Source organism: Emericellopsis atlantica (genome assembly GCF_019669845.1).
Source record: "Emericellopsis atlantica unplaced genomic scaffold F5Z01scaffold_1, whole genome shotgun sequence".
In the NCBI taxonomy this organism is placed as follows: Eukaryota; Fungi; Ascomycota; class Sordariomycetes; order Hypocreales; family Bionectriaceae; genus Emericellopsis; species Emericellopsis atlantica.
The window spans coordinates 1,186,849-1,203,871 of NW_025764703.1; the positions used below are offsets into that span (position 1 = coordinate 1,186,849).

General features: G+C 57.9%; 8 protein-coding genes across 8 annotated transcripts; 4 read left to right on the top strand and 4 right to left on the bottom strand.

Annotated features, from left to right (window-relative positions):
• Positions 1 to 44: 44 nt before the first annotated feature.
• Positions 45 to 1,255, top strand: F5Z01DRAFT_642595 (uncharacterized protein). Its single transcript, XM_046262651.1, has one exon. It carries the CDS (start codon positions 224 to 226, stop codon positions 1,190 to 1,192), a length of 969 nt encoding a protein of 322 aa, XP_046123125.1. The 5' UTR covers positions 45 to 223; the 3' UTR covers positions 1,193 to 1,255.
• On the bottom strand, positions 1,244 to 2,550 carry F5Z01DRAFT_29546 (uncharacterized protein). The gene is made up of 2 exons (XM_046258847.1): positions 2,377 to 2,550; positions 1,244 to 2,318 (listed from the first exon to the last, which is right to left on the bottom strand). Exons 1-2 carry the CDS (start codon positions 2,433 to 2,435, stop codon positions 1,295 to 1,297), a joined length of 1,083 nt encoding a protein of 360 aa, XP_046123126.1. The 5' UTR covers positions 2,436 to 2,550; the 3' UTR covers positions 1,244 to 1,294.
• A 612-nt stretch (positions 2,551 to 3,162) lies between these two features.
• On the top strand, positions 3,163 to 4,200 carry F5Z01DRAFT_669924 (uncharacterized protein; the record flags this gene model as incomplete). Its single annotated transcript, XM_046264493.1, has 2 exons — positions 3,163 to 3,305; positions 3,360 to 4,200. The coding sequence occupies 2 exons, from the start codon at positions 3,163 to 3,165 to the stop codon at positions 4,198 to 4,200; spliced, it is 984 nt and encodes a 327-aa protein (XP_046123127.1).
• A 28-nt stretch (positions 4,201 to 4,228) lies between these two features.
• F5Z01DRAFT_669925 (endoribonuclease L-PSP) lies at positions 4,229 to 4,684 on the bottom strand (the record flags this gene model as incomplete). The annotated part of the gene is made up of 2 exons (XM_046264494.1): positions 4,229 to 4,523; positions 4,581 to 4,684. The coding sequence occupies 2 exons, from the start codon at positions 4,682 to 4,684 to the stop codon at positions 4,229 to 4,231; spliced, it is 399 nt and encodes a 132-aa protein (XP_046123128.1).
• Positions 4,685 to 4,820: 136 nt separating this feature from the next.
• On the bottom strand, positions 4,821 to 5,895 carry F5Z01DRAFT_29789 (uncharacterized protein). The gene has a single exon (XM_046258858.1). It carries the CDS (start codon positions 5,564 to 5,566, stop codon positions 4,958 to 4,960), a length of 609 nt encoding a protein of 202 aa, XP_046123129.1. The 5' UTR covers positions 5,567 to 5,895; the 3' UTR covers positions 4,821 to 4,957.
• On the bottom strand, positions 5,783 to 8,548 carry F5Z01DRAFT_29542 (phosphatidylinositol 3 and 4-kinase-domain-containing protein). Its single transcript, XM_046258846.1, has 3 exons — positions 7,712 to 8,548; positions 6,873 to 7,661; positions 5,783 to 6,822 (listed from the first exon to the last, which is right to left on the bottom strand). The coding sequence occupies exons 1-3, from the start codon at positions 8,365 to 8,367 to the stop codon at positions 6,000 to 6,002; spliced, it is 2,268 nt and encodes a 755-aa protein (XP_046123130.1). The 5' UTR covers positions 8,368 to 8,548; the 3' UTR covers positions 5,783 to 5,999.
• A 2,224-nt stretch (positions 8,549 to 10,772) lies between these two features.
• F5Z01DRAFT_642603 (uncharacterized protein) lies at positions 10,773 to 11,725 on the top strand. Its single transcript, XM_046262652.1, has one exon. The coding sequence runs from the start codon at positions 10,896 to 10,898 to the stop codon at positions 11,388 to 11,390; it is 495 nt and encodes a 164-aa protein (XP_046123131.1). The 5' UTR covers positions 10,773 to 10,895; the 3' UTR covers positions 11,391 to 11,725.
• Positions 11,726 to 11,973: 248 nt separating this feature from the next.
• Positions 11,974 to 17,020, top strand: F5Z01DRAFT_642604 (uncharacterized protein). Its single transcript, XM_046262653.1, has one exon. The coding sequence runs from the start codon at positions 12,114 to 12,116 to the stop codon at positions 16,845 to 16,847; it is 4,734 nt and encodes a 1,577-aa protein (XP_046123132.1). The 5' UTR covers positions 11,974 to 12,113; the 3' UTR covers positions 16,848 to 17,020.
• Positions 17,021 to 17,023: the final 3 nt, after the last annotated feature.

The window sequence follows — 17,023 nt, forward strand, 5'->3', positions numbered from 1 at the left end:
TTCCCCCACCTGCAGTCGCTGGTGCCACTTTAAAGTTTCTCGGCCTCGTCTCTCTGACCAGAAAAATTGGGATTCGGTTCACGAGGCGGACATCTGTCTCTCTTCATCCTCGCTTCACTATCATTTGCTCGTCATCATCTAACAAATCTTTCCAAGAACCCGACCACGCCCGTTTTTCGACAGCAAGACTGCACCATCCACACCTTCCAACCGAATCATTACGATGCCCTCCACGCACAAGAAGGACAAGCCGTGGGACACGGACGACATTGACAAGTGGAAGGTGGACGCATTCACGCCCAAAGACAACCTGGGCGGCACGTTTGCCGAAGAATCCTCCTTTGCCACCCTCTTCCCCAAATACCGCGAGGTCTACCTGAAAGAAGCATGGCCGCTCGTGACAAAGGCCCTCGAAAAGAATGGCATTGCCTGCACGCTCGATCTCGTCGAGGGCTGCATGACCGTCAAGACGACACGAAAGACATTTGACCCCGCCGCGATCCTCAACGCCCGCGACCTCATCAAGCTGCTCGCGCGCAGTGTCCCCGCGCCGCAGGCCATCAAGATCCTCGAGGACGGCGTCGCATGCGACATAATCAAGATCCGGAACCTGGTCAACAACAAGGACCGCTTCGTCAAGCGGCGCCAGCGCATCCTCGGGCCCAACGGCTCGACGCTCAAGGCCCTCGAGCTCCTGACGCAGACGTACATTCTCGTGCACGGCAACACCGTCTCGGCCATGGGGCCGTACAAGGGTCTCAAGGACGTGCGCCGCGTGGTCGAGGACTGCATGGCCAACATCCATCCCATCTACCACGTCAAGGAGCTCATGATCAAGCGCGAGCTCGCCAAGGACCCGGAGCTCGCCAACGAGAGCTGGGACCGCTTCCTGCCCAACTTTAAGAAGAAGACGCTCAGCCGGAGGCGGCAGCCGCTCAAGGTCACGGACAAGGCCAAGAAGGTGTACACGCCCTTCCCACCCGCGCCGGAGAAGAGCAAGGTGGATATCGAGCTCGAGAACTCGAGTTACTTTATGAGCAAGGGCGACAAGGAGCGCGCGGCGCAGAACGAGAGGCTGGAGAAGCAGAGGGAGCGCAAGGCGGAGAGGGAAAAGGAGCGGGAGGCCGAGTTTGTGCCGCCCGAGGAGGCTGATCGGCCCAAGAAGAAGCGCAAGAAGAGCAAGGAGGAGTAGGCAGGAAGTGTGTCAGCGAGGGGGAACTGGAGAAGGAGACGAAGATGGTGGAAGGAAGATATACCCAGACATCTAACGAATACACTACGTGAATGGTCTATCCTACAACTTGGGCGAGGCGTCCGTGGCAATCTCGACCACGAGCTTGCCGAATTGCTTGCCAGCCTCCATGTCCGCAAATAGCCCGTCGATGCCCTCCAAATTGTCCAGCCCCTTGACCGTCTGGCTGACGACGGGTTTGATGCCGTGCTGGCCGACAAAGGCAATCATGTCCCGGAACTCCCGCTTGCTCCCCATGGTGGTGCCCCTGAGCTCAATGTTGTTGAGGACCGCGCTCATCAGCCAGTTCATCTTGGGCCCGACGGTCATGCCGTACTGCGAGATGATGCCACCCGCCTTGAGCAGTTTCACGCTCTTGGCCACGACCTCGCCGCCGGCGCCGTCGACGACCGCATCCAGGTAGGGTCTGTCACTCGGCAGTATGGCCTTGAGCTGCTTCTCCCAGTCCTTGTCCTTGTAGCTCACGCCGCCCTTGGCACCCATCGCCTTGGCCTTGTCAATCTTGGCCTGGTCGCCCGAGGTGACATAGACATTGGCGCCAAAGGCGACGCCAAACTGGAGGATGTTGAGCGCGACGCCGCCGCCGATGCCCGTGACGAGTATGTTCTTGCCTGGCGCGGCGGCGTTGGTCTTGGTCACGAGGGCCCTCCAGCCCGTCAGGCCACAGAGCGGCAGGGCGGCGCCCTCGACGGGGGAGAGGTGTTGCGGCATGAGCTCCACCTCGCTCTCGTGGACGACGACATAGTCCTGTGCGCAGCCGACGTCGGTGAGCGTGGTGCTGCCGGTGACGGGAACCATGCCGGACTCGGGGGTCTCGGGGTCGCTCTCCCACCCGCGCATGGGGGTGAGGACGACACGCTTGCCCTGGAGGTCCCGGCGGGTGGAGGAAGGGCCGACGGCCTCGACCACGCCGCAGCCGTCGGCGAGCATGGGTGCCGAGAAGGAGATGGCTGGGTACTGGTGGTGGCGGATGAAGAGGTCACGATGGTTCAGGGCCGCGGCCGTGAGGCGGACGAGCAGCTCGTTCTCACCGGGTGTCGGCTTGTCGACGGTCTTGATCTGGAGGCTGAGATGTGTCAGTAGTTGTTTGGGTTCAGTGACTCCAGTGAGGTAGATGAACGCACGGATAGTAGACCTCTCCAGGCTTCCCGTCCACCTTCTTGATGTGCAGCACTCGCGACATGGTGACGAACTGCTGACGATGATTATATGATTATATGATTGATAGTACTTTCAGTGCCAGCGAGCAGAATGTAGCTCTAAAGTCACGTGAAGTCGTCGGCTAAGGTGCATGTAGCCTCCCCCGCAATGCCGCAGTGCCGAGGATCTCGAACCGTGAATCGGGGGTTTAGCACGGAGAAACGGATCTGTACTAGACACAGACGCCATTCTGTTTGGGGCTTGGGATTGCAGTCTTCGCCTTCTTCGATCGAGTGTGTTCTGTTTACTTCAAGTCGACACACGCTTGGGCGTCGACTGCCGGAGCGTGGCGCTGTCCAAGACAGCGACACCTTCAACTTCCTCTCCTCCTCCGAATTAGCGTCTTGTCCGTCCGTGGACAAAGCCCCCCGTCCGTCCAAGACAAGCTCGGCGACTTGATGGCTCCAAAGGCGCGTGTCTCGGGCTCCACTTGGTCCGTAGGGGGCAATTAATAATGGTCCACGCCATGGGTAACGGGTCTGGCTAGCCTAAAGCCCGGAGGCCCCATCAACCGGGTCGGCGATCAGTCAGTCGATCAATCACTCACGGGCCCGTCGTCGCTGGATCTTGAACAGCCATCATGGCCAGAAAGAAAATTGAGGGTCGCCGCCGGCGCTAGCGAGCCACGTTGATAAAGCCGCGCCATCCCTCGTCGTGGAAGAGACATCCTCCTCCCAACGAGCAAAGCAAAGCAGCCTCGACAATCCGACATGGCCACATTCCTCTCCGGGGCGGCCTTTGGCGCCGCCATGCTCGCCGCGGGCTTCTACAACCCGGCCATTGTGCTCGCCCAGCTCAAGTTCGAAAACAGCCACATGATCCAGGCCTTCCTCGCCGCCACAGCCACCAGCGCGTGAGTGCATTCCACCAGACCAACCTTCATGTCATGCCTATTCTGACAACCCAGCGTCGCCTACACCGTCGTGGAGAAGCTCGGCGTGGTCTCCCTGACGCCGCGGAGCAACTCCCCCCTGGGCGTGCTGTCCAAGTACGATGGCAACATCATCGGCGGCTCCCTCCTCGGCGCTGGCATGGCCCTGTCCGGCTCGTGCCCCGGCACGATGCTCGCGCAGATGGGCGCGGGCGTCACGACGGGCTTCTACGTGTTCCAGGGCGCTGTCCTGGGCGGCATCCTATACACGGGCTTCATCGCGCGCGCCGTCAAGGCCAGCAACGACAAGGCAGGGACCAAGGCGGACGTGTCCACCCTCAACGAGGCCCTTGGCTTGTCGAGGACGGCGACGGCAGCCTTGCTCGAGATGGCCTGCGCGGCCGCCATCATCGGCACAGTCGTATACACTAGTCCAGCGCCTGGACTCAAGATCCCCGGCTGGCAGGGTGGTCTGCTCATCGGCTGCGCCCAGCTCTTCTCCATGCTCACCCGCCGGAGCATGATGGGCGTGTCTGGGTCGTATGAGGAAGCAGGCAAACACTTTTGGTGGCTCCTCGGCGGCGCGGGCTCGGCGTCCCAGCCTGGCTACGCCAACATGGTCTTTGCGGGCGGCGTGGCCGCTGGCGCGTGGGCGTTGGGACGCCTGGTGCCTGGCATCGTCGTGGGACCTGTCAAGGAGTTGTCCCCCGCGCTGGCGATCTCAGGCGGCGCCCTCATGATCATCGGGTCGAGGCTCGCGGGTGGCTGTACGTCTGGACACGGCATCAGCGGCATGTCGTTGCTCTCGACCTCGAGCGTCATCACAATCATGAGCATGTTTGGTGCTGGATCAGCGGTAGCCCTCAGCTTCCTTTGAGATACTGCACTCGAAAAAAGAAACTCAGCTACTCTTGCTGCCTGCCTGCTCCTTTTCTGGCCGTCACCTCAATCTCAATCTTCATCTCGCCCTTCATGAGTCCAGCCTCTATCATCATCGCCGCAGGGCCAACCTCACCGAACCACTTCTTTAACACGGGCCAGGTCGCGGGGAAGTCGGCCTTGTTCGGCAGAACGTACTGCACCCGGACGACGTCGGCCATGCTGGCGCCAGCCTCTGCGAGGGCCTGGGAGATGTTCTGGAGGGTTTGCTCGGCCTGCTCAGCAATTGAGCTGGAGATGGCGCCTGTGGAGTAGTCGTACCTATCGAGGTCAGCCGTTTGACTCCAAGTCCTCATGGTATACGATGGATGGACGGACCCCGTGGTTCCCGAGACGAGGATCCAGTCGTCGACCACCACAGCGCGTGAGTAGCCAATCTGGCTCTCAAAGGACGACCCGGACGTGATGTTGGTGCGATGCATGCTGTCACAAGCGTAGAGTTTTCTATAAAGGTTGCAGGTTTAGAATAGTAAGGATTTGGCAAGGTCTGGGATTTCTGATGCCTACCTTAGTAGGTGACTCAGGTTCCTCCGACCATCGGCAGCAGCAGATATAGACAATACAGCCGTCCACGTCTCTCATGCTACTGCAGATCCAACTGCCTAGTGAATGATCGCCATCTCTTGTTTACATATACATGCTTGAGTACACTTCGTCCATATACTACACTTTCATACACGGGTCCGTTGCCCTTGCTACTGCTCCTCCCGCTCCTGTATGGCCTTCTTCACCAAAGAAGACAGCAACTGCGGCTCAAAAATCTTCCCAGCCGTCGCCGCCTTCACCTTGCCCATGACCTTGCCGACGAGAACATTCGTCTTGGCGCCCGGCTCGTAGAGCGCGTCGACCTGCGTCCGGACAATGGGCTCGAGCTCCGGCGCGCCCAGGACCTCCACGCCGCTAAGCTTCTCAATGTCCTCGTACATCTTGACCTCCTCGTCCGCCTTGGTCGCCAGGTCCTCCCGCCCGACTTGCTTCGCTTCGGCGCGGGCGTCCTCGACGGCGCGACGCATGCGCATAATGGCGAGGACGAGGTCGGCGTCGGTGCGGAGCGGCGTCTTGGTCTTGGAGGCGTTGAGGTTGTGGGACATGATGGCGCGCAGGACGGTCAGGCGGAGCGTGTCCTTGTTGCGCATCGCCGTCTTGAGCTCCGTCTTGAGCGTGGCCATGAAAGGCGCCGAGGTCGGTGCGCTGCTGTCGGCGGTGGCGTAGAAGCGACATGGTATCGAGGGGGAGGCCCTGCAGCGAGTTGTGTAGTGCTGCGCCGGGCGGCGCAGGAGCTGGAGAGAGAATCGCGAGGCCATGGCGGATTGTCGACGTGTGGTTATGGCAATGTTGAAGCTTGAATTCGAGGCAGCTTTCTCCAATTTGGCATCACGGTTGGTGTGGATCCGTCATGCATGCGCGAAGGGTCAAGGGGCCGCAGGGTGATACGCAATACCGTACAGGTACAGTTGCATTTCGCTTGAACACTGAATGATACTCCTAAACGTCGCATTAAATCAGACTTCGTATTGTATAGAAACCATGCCACTTGTCTAGTGCATTCAATGCTGTCCACGTTGACCTGTCTATGCCCCACGATACTCAAAACGACCCAAGATCATAAACGAACGCCGCCCTTCTCGAACGCCTGTAAATGAAACCATCCCTCTATAGCATGTGTATGCCGTCCACATAGGCAGCAAGGGGTTGCATAGTACAATCAGACACGCCATCTGGGTCATGGCTGACGACTCAGCACCACGTGAAGAACGGGCTGGTCTTCACAGCTTCCAGACGCTCAACAATGACCTTTCTCTGATTCCCCATCTGCCCTTCTGCAGCGGCATAGCCAATATCGCCTTCCAGGTCGTCCCCGTCGTACAGCTGCCGGGCGATGCTGCTGTTGCTCCGTCGAAGCGTCGGGGTGAACGAGTACCGCCTCTGACGGCGGCTCTGGGGCGATGGGAGTGATGTGCCATGGTACGTGGGCAGTTGGTGCTTGAGATGCGCCGGGCGCTCCAGGGAGCCGAAGCTGGCCTTTCCTCGCTCGCTGGTGGGGGACGTCGGCTCCTCCGTCGGCGAGGCAATCTCGAAGCGCCCTGGGTGTGGCATGTCCACCGGCGCACTCCCCAGGCCAAGGAGGTCGTCCACCTTGGCTTTCCGTATCGGTGCAGAGGCGGCGATATCCGCCTCGTCCATCGACTCGCGGGTTGGGGCGTCCCAGGCGTGCGCTTCGGTCCCAGAGGTAGCCATTTGCATCGGCACCGCGACAGGCACGTCGACAAGATCATCCCACACACAGACCTTTGTGCGGCGTGTCAGCTCGAGAGGGCCGTGGTCAGGCTGCTTGAGGGCCTCGACAACGTTCCACGCTTGGCCCTTCATTACCGCGAGCTGCTTGGCAAACATGCGCTCCTTGAAATCATTGTCGTTCTGGAACACCCGCTTGAGTGCCATGGTCGTCTGCGTCCACCATGCAGTCGATGTCAGGAGCGGCAAGAAGTGGTCGCGCGTCTTTTGTGAGAATGGGCGTCCAATCAGGTCCACTGGGAGGAAGAGCCAGCCAAAGGGGAAACTGCTGCATGTCAGTGCGTGTCTCGCGAGCGCGGGTGAGCCTTGACGTACCTTCGCCATGCATCGGGGTGCTTCCAAGGCCAGGAGAGCGAGTTGTCGATGGCTCCTATCACGATCGATGGTTGATTCCCCGCTGGTTCTCTGTTCTTCGCCTCCATCGGCTTGTGACTCTTGTAGGGATTGGCGGCTCGCGGTGTAGCGCCGGCGCTGTGACTCCGTCCTGCCTGGGCTGGTCGTGGCCCTTCTTCTTCCGCCACGGGCTCCATATTCATGCGGACTGGATCCGACACAATCGACGCTTTCCCCGTCTCCCAGTCCACCTTGATCATCCAATTGTCCAAGCCTCGATCCGTGTTCCTCATGATGTAATCCAAAACCACCAGCTTCTCCAACTCTTCTCGCAACGACTGCTTCAAGGGCTCTGTCCAGACAAAACGCTCCGGTGATGGCGAGAGGTCAGACTCGAGCTGATCCTCGTCGTCACTATAGGACACGTCGTTCGGTGGCCTGCTCGACGGTCGGCAGTTCTCAGTCCACCGCTTCTTCTTCTTTCGATGTGCATCATTTGTGCGCAGACCCGACCAGTACTGGTCGGGCCAGGGGTTCTCCCTCAGGAACACATTGGCGTCCTTGAAGCCCTTGAGGAAGACCTGGAAACTGCCTGGCTTGGCGGGCAGTGGCCGCTTCTTGCGGTTGAACTTGCGTCGGTCCCAGAAGGGGTAGTGAAACGATTTCGAGGCGAGCCAGACGACGTCGGTATATGGCACGAGATGCGTTCGCAGCTGGCAATCGAGGACGTAGGCTGCCGCTTCGCTCACATAGGAGAGATTGGGAATCAAGCTGCACGAATCATCAGTTTTTTGTAAGATGCCAAGCGGGAACAGACGTACCATGCTCTCCCAAAGAAGCACGGGAACAAGTTCCTGTGTATCCACTTGTTCCATTTGGGATTGCCAGCGGCGTATGGCTCCTCGTCCTTTGGCTTGAAGACGCCCACAATTTTGCCATCTGGGTCACGCGCAAAGTAGCTGCCCGAGCTGCCCTGCGAAATCATACTTGGGTGGATCTCCTGGCCGATGGCCGTCCGTACGCTATCCACGATTCGCTCAAACTCGCTCTGTGCCATGTGGCCGACCTGCAAGCCCCCCAGTTCTTCCGGAGACATGGGCCTCACGCCCTCGGGTGGCTGGAACACCGAATGGTGAATCTCAAAACGCTCCTCCTCGCCGACTTGGTGCTTCCCACGCCCCCGCTTGAATCTTGACGCGATCTCATCGGCCCAGCGCTCCAGCCGGGCATTGATCGCCTTGAGGTCGACGCCTGCGGCGCTTCCCGACCGGTGGTGGATGATGGGTCGCGAGGAGGCAGGCGTATGCAGACCGGAGCGATGCGATGGGCGCGGGGGGTTCGAGATGGGTGCGTAGCGAGGTGCGGAGAGGGCGGCAGAGGGCTGGTCGATGGCAAGGTCGTCATCGTCCGAGTCGGAGAGCTGGTCGGCCTGGGCCAGGCGTTCGTAGCCCGTCGTGGCCGGGCGGTCGCGCGGCATTACGTCTGGTTGCTGTCGCCTGTTCAAGGTCCGTCGTGATTTCTAAAGACTGGGTGTTCGCTGGATGTCGGGAAAGGGGGTTGACGCGGACCCTTGACGCAGGGATGAGGATACGTCGCGGACGGTCCGTTGCGGCCGGCCAGAAACGGTTCAGAGACAATTGGTGGGTAGGATTAGGATTTGGCGGAATAAAGTGTCTGGCGATGATGAGCACCCTTCTGCCACAACCCGAGCGATGCAATGGTGATGTGTTTCTTGACCGACGACGCGCCTGCTGTCCGGTTTTCCCACATGCTAATTGCAGATGCCAGCTGCGGCCTGTCGTCAGGGGACGTGGAGCTGCCTGCCAGGCTGCCAGGCTGGTCACAGTGAAACGGTTTGGTGGGAACTTGGCAGCTCCAGCCTGTCGGAAGCTAAGAGACCAGATGTGGGGCTCCGGCTGCGCTCCGTCAATCGTGCAGGGGATGCAGAAGGTATTTGTTGAACGCTCCCAATGTCTTCTGAGAGAATCTCCAACCACAAGGGTCTCATGCGAGGCCTCAGAAAACCGAGATAAGACAAACAAAGATACAGACGCCGTTGTGTGATCTTCGCCTAGCTTTCAGCAATCTCGTTACGTACTGTTTAGCGTCGTCTCGGAGGTGCCTTTGCTACAGGGTTGTCGAAATAACCCGTCTTTTGCAAGTACCCTATAGCGGACGATTGAGCGCGCAGATCAAATGTACTTCGTACCTGTAGACGACATCAAAAGAGCATACGAAGCAAATCCTTCCTTTGCAATGTGCAAATTTTCGGCTCTTGTGATATGGTGCCGAGGATCTAGAATGTGCTCATTTCGAACAGTGATAGCAATACCAAGCCTCGGGGTTCTTGGCCATGCCGCTTCCCCAGATGATCAGCGAGCCAATGTCACTCACAATCGTCACTCGTCACGCGGGTGGGCGATCCGCAAAGCGACCCCAAACTCTATTCCATCACCAGTGTCACCACACACACTGCCCCCCGCAACGCCACCAACGTTCCGTGTCCATCGTCCGTCAGATTCAGGCCGACAGAAAGACGTTGTTGACCAGCTGGAGACACCTGGCGTACGAGCGTGGGAAAAAAAGACACAACCGCAGACATTGGTGACGCAGGAACAGTGACGGATGACCTCCTAATAAGCAGTCGGGGGCATCTAGACTAATTGTGATGGAGGTGTCGCGTGTGCCAAGTTGCCCTGATTTGGCAAGGGGAAAGAGAGGGCAGCCGCCCGCACCATCGGTCCATGCTCCATCGTGCCCAAAACACAGAGACGGGCTCGACCTAAGAACAGCCGGATGTAGAACGCTTCTCGAGCGAACATTCTGGTGAAGGTGCCGTGGTAGCACCCCGCAGAGGACATCTTGGTGCTGTGGAATCCCGTCGCACTCTAATTTTGGTCACATTATCACATACCTGCACCTCCAAGGCGATGGGAGGGTCTATCCCCAGTCTGGTGGAATGCGTTGAGCCGCAGAATGAATTGGCACCTCAGTACGGAGTATTGGGTATTATAATCTCTATTACTGTGGACAGGAACGACGGTAGCGCCAGGATGTAGTCCGTATACGTGTCCATCAATCTTCATTGATGATCGTTCCTTGGTGCCACGACGGAGGCCATGTGGTGTACTTGTAGTTGGGGTTGGTCAACGCAGTGGCTGACCAGCGTCCCCTGCACCGAATGACCCCGTCGGCATTGCATTGCCAATTCATCAGATCCGCTGCCCAACGTCAGATCAGCCCGCCGCGCCCTCTTGGACGGCCATCATGCCAGTTGTGAAGGTGTCTGGTCTGCGGACTGCGGTCGTAGCCTAACGTTAGCACGAAGTAGGTAGTCTAGACTCCAGTAACTCTAGACCCATGCAGCGCGGCAGAGAGACAGCTTCCCCGCGTAGGCACCGGGCACTTATCATTAATAATTAGTACCTTGAGGAGGTATGCTCGGACCCTGAGAGGCTGCGTGTTGAAGTGATGTAGGACGCACGCACGCGGCTTGGAGCCTTGGGCTGGTGCGAGGCCAATCCGCCCATCCTTCTCCGACGCCCGCTGTTCCATCCATCCAACCATCCATCAGGTGATCCCCCTCCTCACAGACGGAACAGTGTCTGTCTGTTTGTTGACCAATCTTTTCTCTCTCCCTTGTTCGACCTTGTACCCTGTCTGGTTGCTAGTTTCCATTGATAAGACCAGCCCACCCGTCATCCTGGGACCTTGACTGACTCATTTCATTTTTGGATGCTTGGGCCATCTTGGTCGAAAGAACCCTGGAAGCATTACTTGCCTCAGGTAGCTTATCAACTTTCTTATAATAGCCCAGACAAGCCACCTCCAGGAATCCGATACACCTCCTTCTTTGTTTCAATTCATCACCCCGGGATTCACTTGTAACTATATCTTGACCAAAAACCTTTACTCATTCTCATACCAATACCTTCCGTTCGTGCCCATCCAGACCTACTACGTACCTACCTTAGCTACGCCGCGACAACCAACCGACCACAGAGAATGCAAGCCGTTTCTCGTGGCATCGACACCTCCATCACCCACTCTCCCATGCCAGGCTCCGACATGATGCGAGGTCGCACCCGCGACCGTAGCCACCCCAGGGCAGCTCTTGCTGGCGAACGGTTGGACAAGGTGGAATCTAGCACATTCAGAGGTCGTTCCCGCCAACGAGCATCGTCTCCCCCAGGCCCTGCCTCCCGCAACCCATCGCGCTCCATGCTCTCCCCCACACGCCAGATACTCCTCCACAACCGGCTGCGCGACGCCCGTCGCGAACACTGTCCCTCGCGCCCGGCCAGAGACTCGTCGCCCTCTCAGACAGCGGCGCTCCAGCAACGACGCCGCCGCACCAGAAGCCGCAGCCGGGGCCCTCGACGACTGGAGGCCGACATGCAACAAAAGACTGTCGAAACGCATTCCTCTCTGCGGCACCAAGTCCGTGTGGATAGCGAGCCTACCAATTCCACTACCTCGTCCCCCAACATGCGAGGCTGATTGTGTCTACAAGCTGCATCTCGGCTAAGGTCGACGTCTGAGCGTCATCCAACGATGATGCTCTCCCTCCACAGAGGAGTATAATGTTTCCTTGCTAGAAGCTCAGAGAGTCTTCATGTATCACTACAAATTGGGCGCACGTGCGAGAGAGAGAAAGAAAAAAGATTGAGTCTAGCAAGACGACATTCGAGATCAATTGCGGGAGACGGGGATACCTCATTTGTCTTTGGGAGCGGAAAGGGGATTGGTAACAGGGTTCGGCGTTTGTTTTTCAATTCATTGCTGTACGAGATAATGATGCAGATTCGTATTAATGATCAATGAGACCAAGTTTACTTACTAGTAGCACAGACACATGATGATAGTACTTGTAGTGCATAATTAGATATCTGGTAACTGGACACAGGTTGTACGGGTAATACACCTGAAGCTGGTCATTGAAAGTTGAACAGTCTTCGCCGATAATAGACCGACATGTTCAGGATTTATTGTGTCCCCCTCTCAACGGCTTTCGGAGCGACGCGTCCATTGGCGCGAGCAGCTGCGAGGCCCCACTCATGCATCGGACTAAGGGCGACCTGCACTAATAGCTTCATGAGCCGATTCTCCAAAAGTTTTTGACGTCGTCCATTTTCCCATGCCACCCCTTACCATCCCGCGACCAGCTACTGCACAACGCCTCCAACGCCTGCATCTGGTTGAAAAACGACCAGAAGGTGCGGTATGCTGCAGAGAACGGCCGCCCGACTCGAATCAGGCCGTCATCTTCGCCGAATACTGACTCGATCCACGACGCGACCCTCACGGCGGCCGAGGCTGCTACAGAATCTCGCACACAGTCATGGCGCCCATACCAAGGCGATAGCACGGAGGAGATCGAGTCGGAGGGATAGCGACGTGTCTTCTTCACGGCCGTCGAACTCTCCGTGGCTGGACTTCCTGTACCCGAGAGGAACATATGGGCTGCTTCGTAAAGAGCGACCTTCTGTCTCGCGAAGTAGACGGGCGCCTATCTGCTGGAACGGATGCGTGCGAAGACTGCACTCGACCAGTGATGCTGTCAGATCGCATGCGCCCGAAGACGCAGAGCATCATGTGGCCCAGGCTGGTCGCGGCCCCGCAACCCCTGGCCGTCTTAAGCAGCAGGATGCCATTCACAGGCCACCGTCAATATCAGAACGACATCGATCTTCGCGCGTGGAAGGAACAGAAGGGACACGATCACACCAAACCGCTGCATCAGAGAGGAACGACGACGTACATACTCCTAGCGCCAACGTCCATGAGGATGCTGAAGCAATCGCCAATTTGGTGACAGAGACATCACAAGCTGCACATGAGTCCGCAGACCAGGGCCCGGAAACCTCACGGGCATCGAGACTCAATCGATTCGAGGGGGCTGATCTTTACACTGATGCACCTGAGCCAGAACATGACGGGTGGCCGAATTCAGCAGACGAGTCAAGGCCAGCGCAGATTCCCCGGGCGGTTGAGCCACGGAAGGCTGTCATGTGGGACCATCAAGTCGAACGTCAAGGTCGTGAGGCCCAGGATAAAAACACCATTGACGACAACCAGGAAGCTGCAGAACAGGCGATCTATGACGATGCCATGGCCCCAACGGCAGGCTGGGAGTCCGAGATCAATGTACAGCCCGTCGACGTATTCGCGCGCGCGCCATCAGCGTCGCCTGAGGGTCGCGAGTTTGAAAAGAGCGCAGAAGACATGGCGGCTGTCTTTGTTGGCAGAAGCCGGATAGCTGCCGCCAAGCAGCACCTCGAACAGTACCTGGCCGACCCCCAGGGGGAGCGCTATCGCGAGGTCTGGGATCTCTACCTACTTCTACAGGATCACGATCGCCCCATCATGCGGCCGAAAGTGGTGGCCTACCTATCGAGGGCAGACAACATCGTCGAGCGCGATCGTGTTGCGTCTCTCATACCAAAGACGGCTGTGGAGTATTGGGACAATGAGTATCTTTCTGCCGTGGTCCTCGTCCATTTGCGCAATGGCGACCAGCAGGCCGCCATTGACATCTTCAAGAAGGGCATTACTGAGAAGGACCTGACGGGAGGCCTGCAATACCTTCTGATCGACTCTATCAACAAGCAACAATGGACGACGATGATGGACGTGTGGTTAGCCAACACAAGATTGCTGGCGCGTCACAATCAGCAGGACACACTGGACACGAAGCTACTGCAACCAATCTTTGAGCTCGACAAGCTAGCCGGATTGTACTTTTCGTTTGAGCGATGGCTGGCGGCTGACGATCGACTGGTGGAGAGGTGGCTTGAGTCCGAGGAGCTCACCAGGAACTCGTTGCTGGTCCTCAGGCGAGCATTCGCAGTGGCCACTTTACAAAAGCCCTGCGCACCGACACATGCGCGCACGATACTAGCGTTCTGGCAGAATCATGATTGGTACGACGAGTACCTCTGGCGGATGTTTGACAGATGGTATGAGAAAGTCCACGACAAAACCACAGCATACGGCCTGTACGGAATCTACCAGGACTACCGAGTCCTGCCCGGTGCGAAGCCGAACTTCTTCGCCCTGCGCGGTGTCTTCAAATTGCACTTTCCCCAGAACAAGAAAGCCCTTGAGCAGCTACGCGAAGATTGGGTCTCCTTCCACGGCGAACTCAGTGATTGGGCGTTCAGCAAATACCTCAAACTCTACGCCCAAGAAGGCAATGTTCAGAAGGTGACTGAGCTGTGGGCTCGTTACGTGCAGGCGCTGCCTGACAAGTTGACCAAGCCCAGGGGTTTCACCAGCCTGCTCAACGTTCACGCGCAAGGTGGCGATGTCAAGGCCGTTGAGCGCCAGCTCCAGATCATGAGGAACGACTACGGCGTCGAGCCCGATATTACGTGCTGGAATATCCTTCTGAAGGCTCACATGCGGCTGGGCAAGTGGGACGATGCTATGACCTGCTATGACCACATTTGCAACGTTTCAGAGCCCAGCCGCCAGACGTTCTCACAGCTCATGGCGATCCCTGCGAAAAAAGGAGATGTCGAGACGGTCCTGGGATTCTTCAACGAGGTGCAAAAGCGGCGTCTTGGCCTGGACAAGGAGGTTGTTCACCCGCTGATCACCGCGTACTGTAAGAGTGGTCAGACGAGGGCTGCCGAAGCCATTTGTCGCGAGCTGCACGGACGTCGCATCAATGTGGGCACGCACAGCTGGAACGCGCTGATCTTGCACTACGGTCTTGAGGGCGACACGAAACGGGTCTACGATATATTGGCGACCATGAAGGAACTCAAGTACGAGTGGGATCGTGACACCCTTGCTTGTCTACTCCGAGCCTTGACGCAAGTGCACTCGACCATCCAGGCCATGACCATCCTGCGCGATACGCTCAAGTATTCGCCTTTCCTGGTGGATTCGGAACACTTCTCGATTCTGATGGCTGGGGCTGTCCGCGGCAACAATCGGCCAGACGCAGAGCGGTTGATGGTGTTGATGGAGAATCATTCGATACCGATCCCCTTCAACGCAATCGTCTCTTACACTCAGATGCTCCTCAAGTACTATCCGTCTGCCATTGACGTGAATCAGATGTGCGAGAGGGTATTTGGATCACTACGGAGAGAGGTGGAACAGCAGGAGGTCGCCCGTGATGTGCGTCGTCTGCGCATCGTGACCCAGAACATTGGCCAAGCAGCTCGGCTCATGATCGACATGAACCAGCCGCACCTTGTCGATGAACTCGTTGGCCTATACTCGGAGCTCTTCCCGGAGTTGGAGAAGGGCGAGATGCTCCCTCACACGCTGACCACCTCCTTGATGACCAGGGCATTCAGAGCCGAGGACTACGACCGCGTCCAGGCGATCTGGGACGACACATGGCCGAAGCTACTCAAGAAATGGTGTCCCCCAAACAATGCCAAGGTCTATCCGGGCTTCAAGTACGACATCAACCCCATGCTTCTGCGCTTCACCGAAGCGTGTGCGATGCAGAATATGGGCAGGAAGCTCCGCGGAGTCGTCGACGAATGCCTCTCAGTCGGCTTCATGTTCACCTGGGTCGTGTGGAAACGTGTGCTCAAGACCATGCTTGACAATGGCGAAGCTGATCGCGCCATGGAGTTGACGGAAAAGTACCTCATGCCCACGTGGACCAACTGGTGGACAATGTTTCCTTCCCACGACGAGCGTCGCAAGACCAGAAGCACTCGGTTCCCCAGAGTCCCGCCGCTCCTGATCCAAGAAATGCGCAATGTCTGGGTCGACGCCACGCTGGATGCTCCGCTGTATGCCACGGCGATGCGCCGAGTGAAGCGCATCGAGGCCACCATGCCCCTGCTGAAGCGAGCCTTTCGACGCTACGAGCCACCACCTGGCTCCGAGCACAAGGTCAACCCGAGCATGCGCGTGCACAAGGCCGCGGTGAAGATGCTGGCGACCATGTCTTTGGGCGAGCTGCGACAGATGGTGGGCGCGCTGGAGCGGCAGCTTGAGGAGATTGACGCCGTGGCCATGACCGACTCTGACATGTCGGAGAAGATGGTGAGAGCAGCGGTCGCCCCTGAGACCTACGAGGACACATACGAGATGTACAGGATTCTGCGCGACCACATCAGCAAGCTCACCGACCCTGTGCGCGTGATCACCCCTCGCTCGCCCGAGCAGCTTAAGATCAAGAAGCTCGGCGATGCACTTCTGCACCAAGAGGCGCGAGACGAGCAACGTGCAGAGTTACCCGCCGATCAGCGCCCGCCCAAAGACGCAGATGAGACGCGAGAAAATCTCCCGGCCCAGTCATGGTATTGGTCCTCGCCCCTCCGCGAGATCGCCGACAAACACCGACCGCCAGCCGTCCAGTCGCGGCCCCCCGGTTTCATATTGGATTGGGACCAGATCCCCGTCAAGGACAAAAAGTCCTTCTCCTCCATCCGCCAGAGGCGCCTCGCGGTGCAAAGCCCAGAGGCAGAGGACCAGCTCAAGACTGCGGATCCCGTGGGGCGGAAATATACTCTCAACTATCCACCCCTGCCTGCGCCTGCCGAGCCGTTTGATCCGCTACAGCCCAGCAAGGGCAAGGGCTGCCCCAAGGCGCGCCGGACTGACTTTTGGAACAATGTCCGTCGCCGACAGAACGAGCGCATGAAGAAGATCGCGTATCATCCCAAGACCGCCTCCTCCGTCTCGGATGCGATTGCCCGGATCCGCAAGATACTCATCGCCTCAGGGGATCCGCCGTATGATCCCTACGCAGAGGAGGAGCAGGAGCTCAAGCCACAGGTGGTTCGTCGGCCCATTGTTCATGTCAGCTACGATGCCCCCGTGCGGGAGGACGAAGGCGACGAGGCGGATGGTGTTTCGTCCACCAAGAAGAACGGGAAGAAGAGGAACAAGCAGAAGCAGCAGCAAGATACAAAGAGTGACGACGCCAGGATCGATGCCAGTGCTTTTGAGGAGAAGTTCTTTGGCAGCGGGGCCAGTTAAGCGCCCATATCACGTTTTGAGCTCTCACGATTAGGAGCATTCATTGGGCGGGCAAGATATATGACCACGATTGGTTTTCGAAGAGGGAGTGTTGTATATTAGCATTGTACACTTTGGTACGGGATCTGTATATCCATTCGGCGGTACATGGAACGGGAGCATATAAATATGTATCA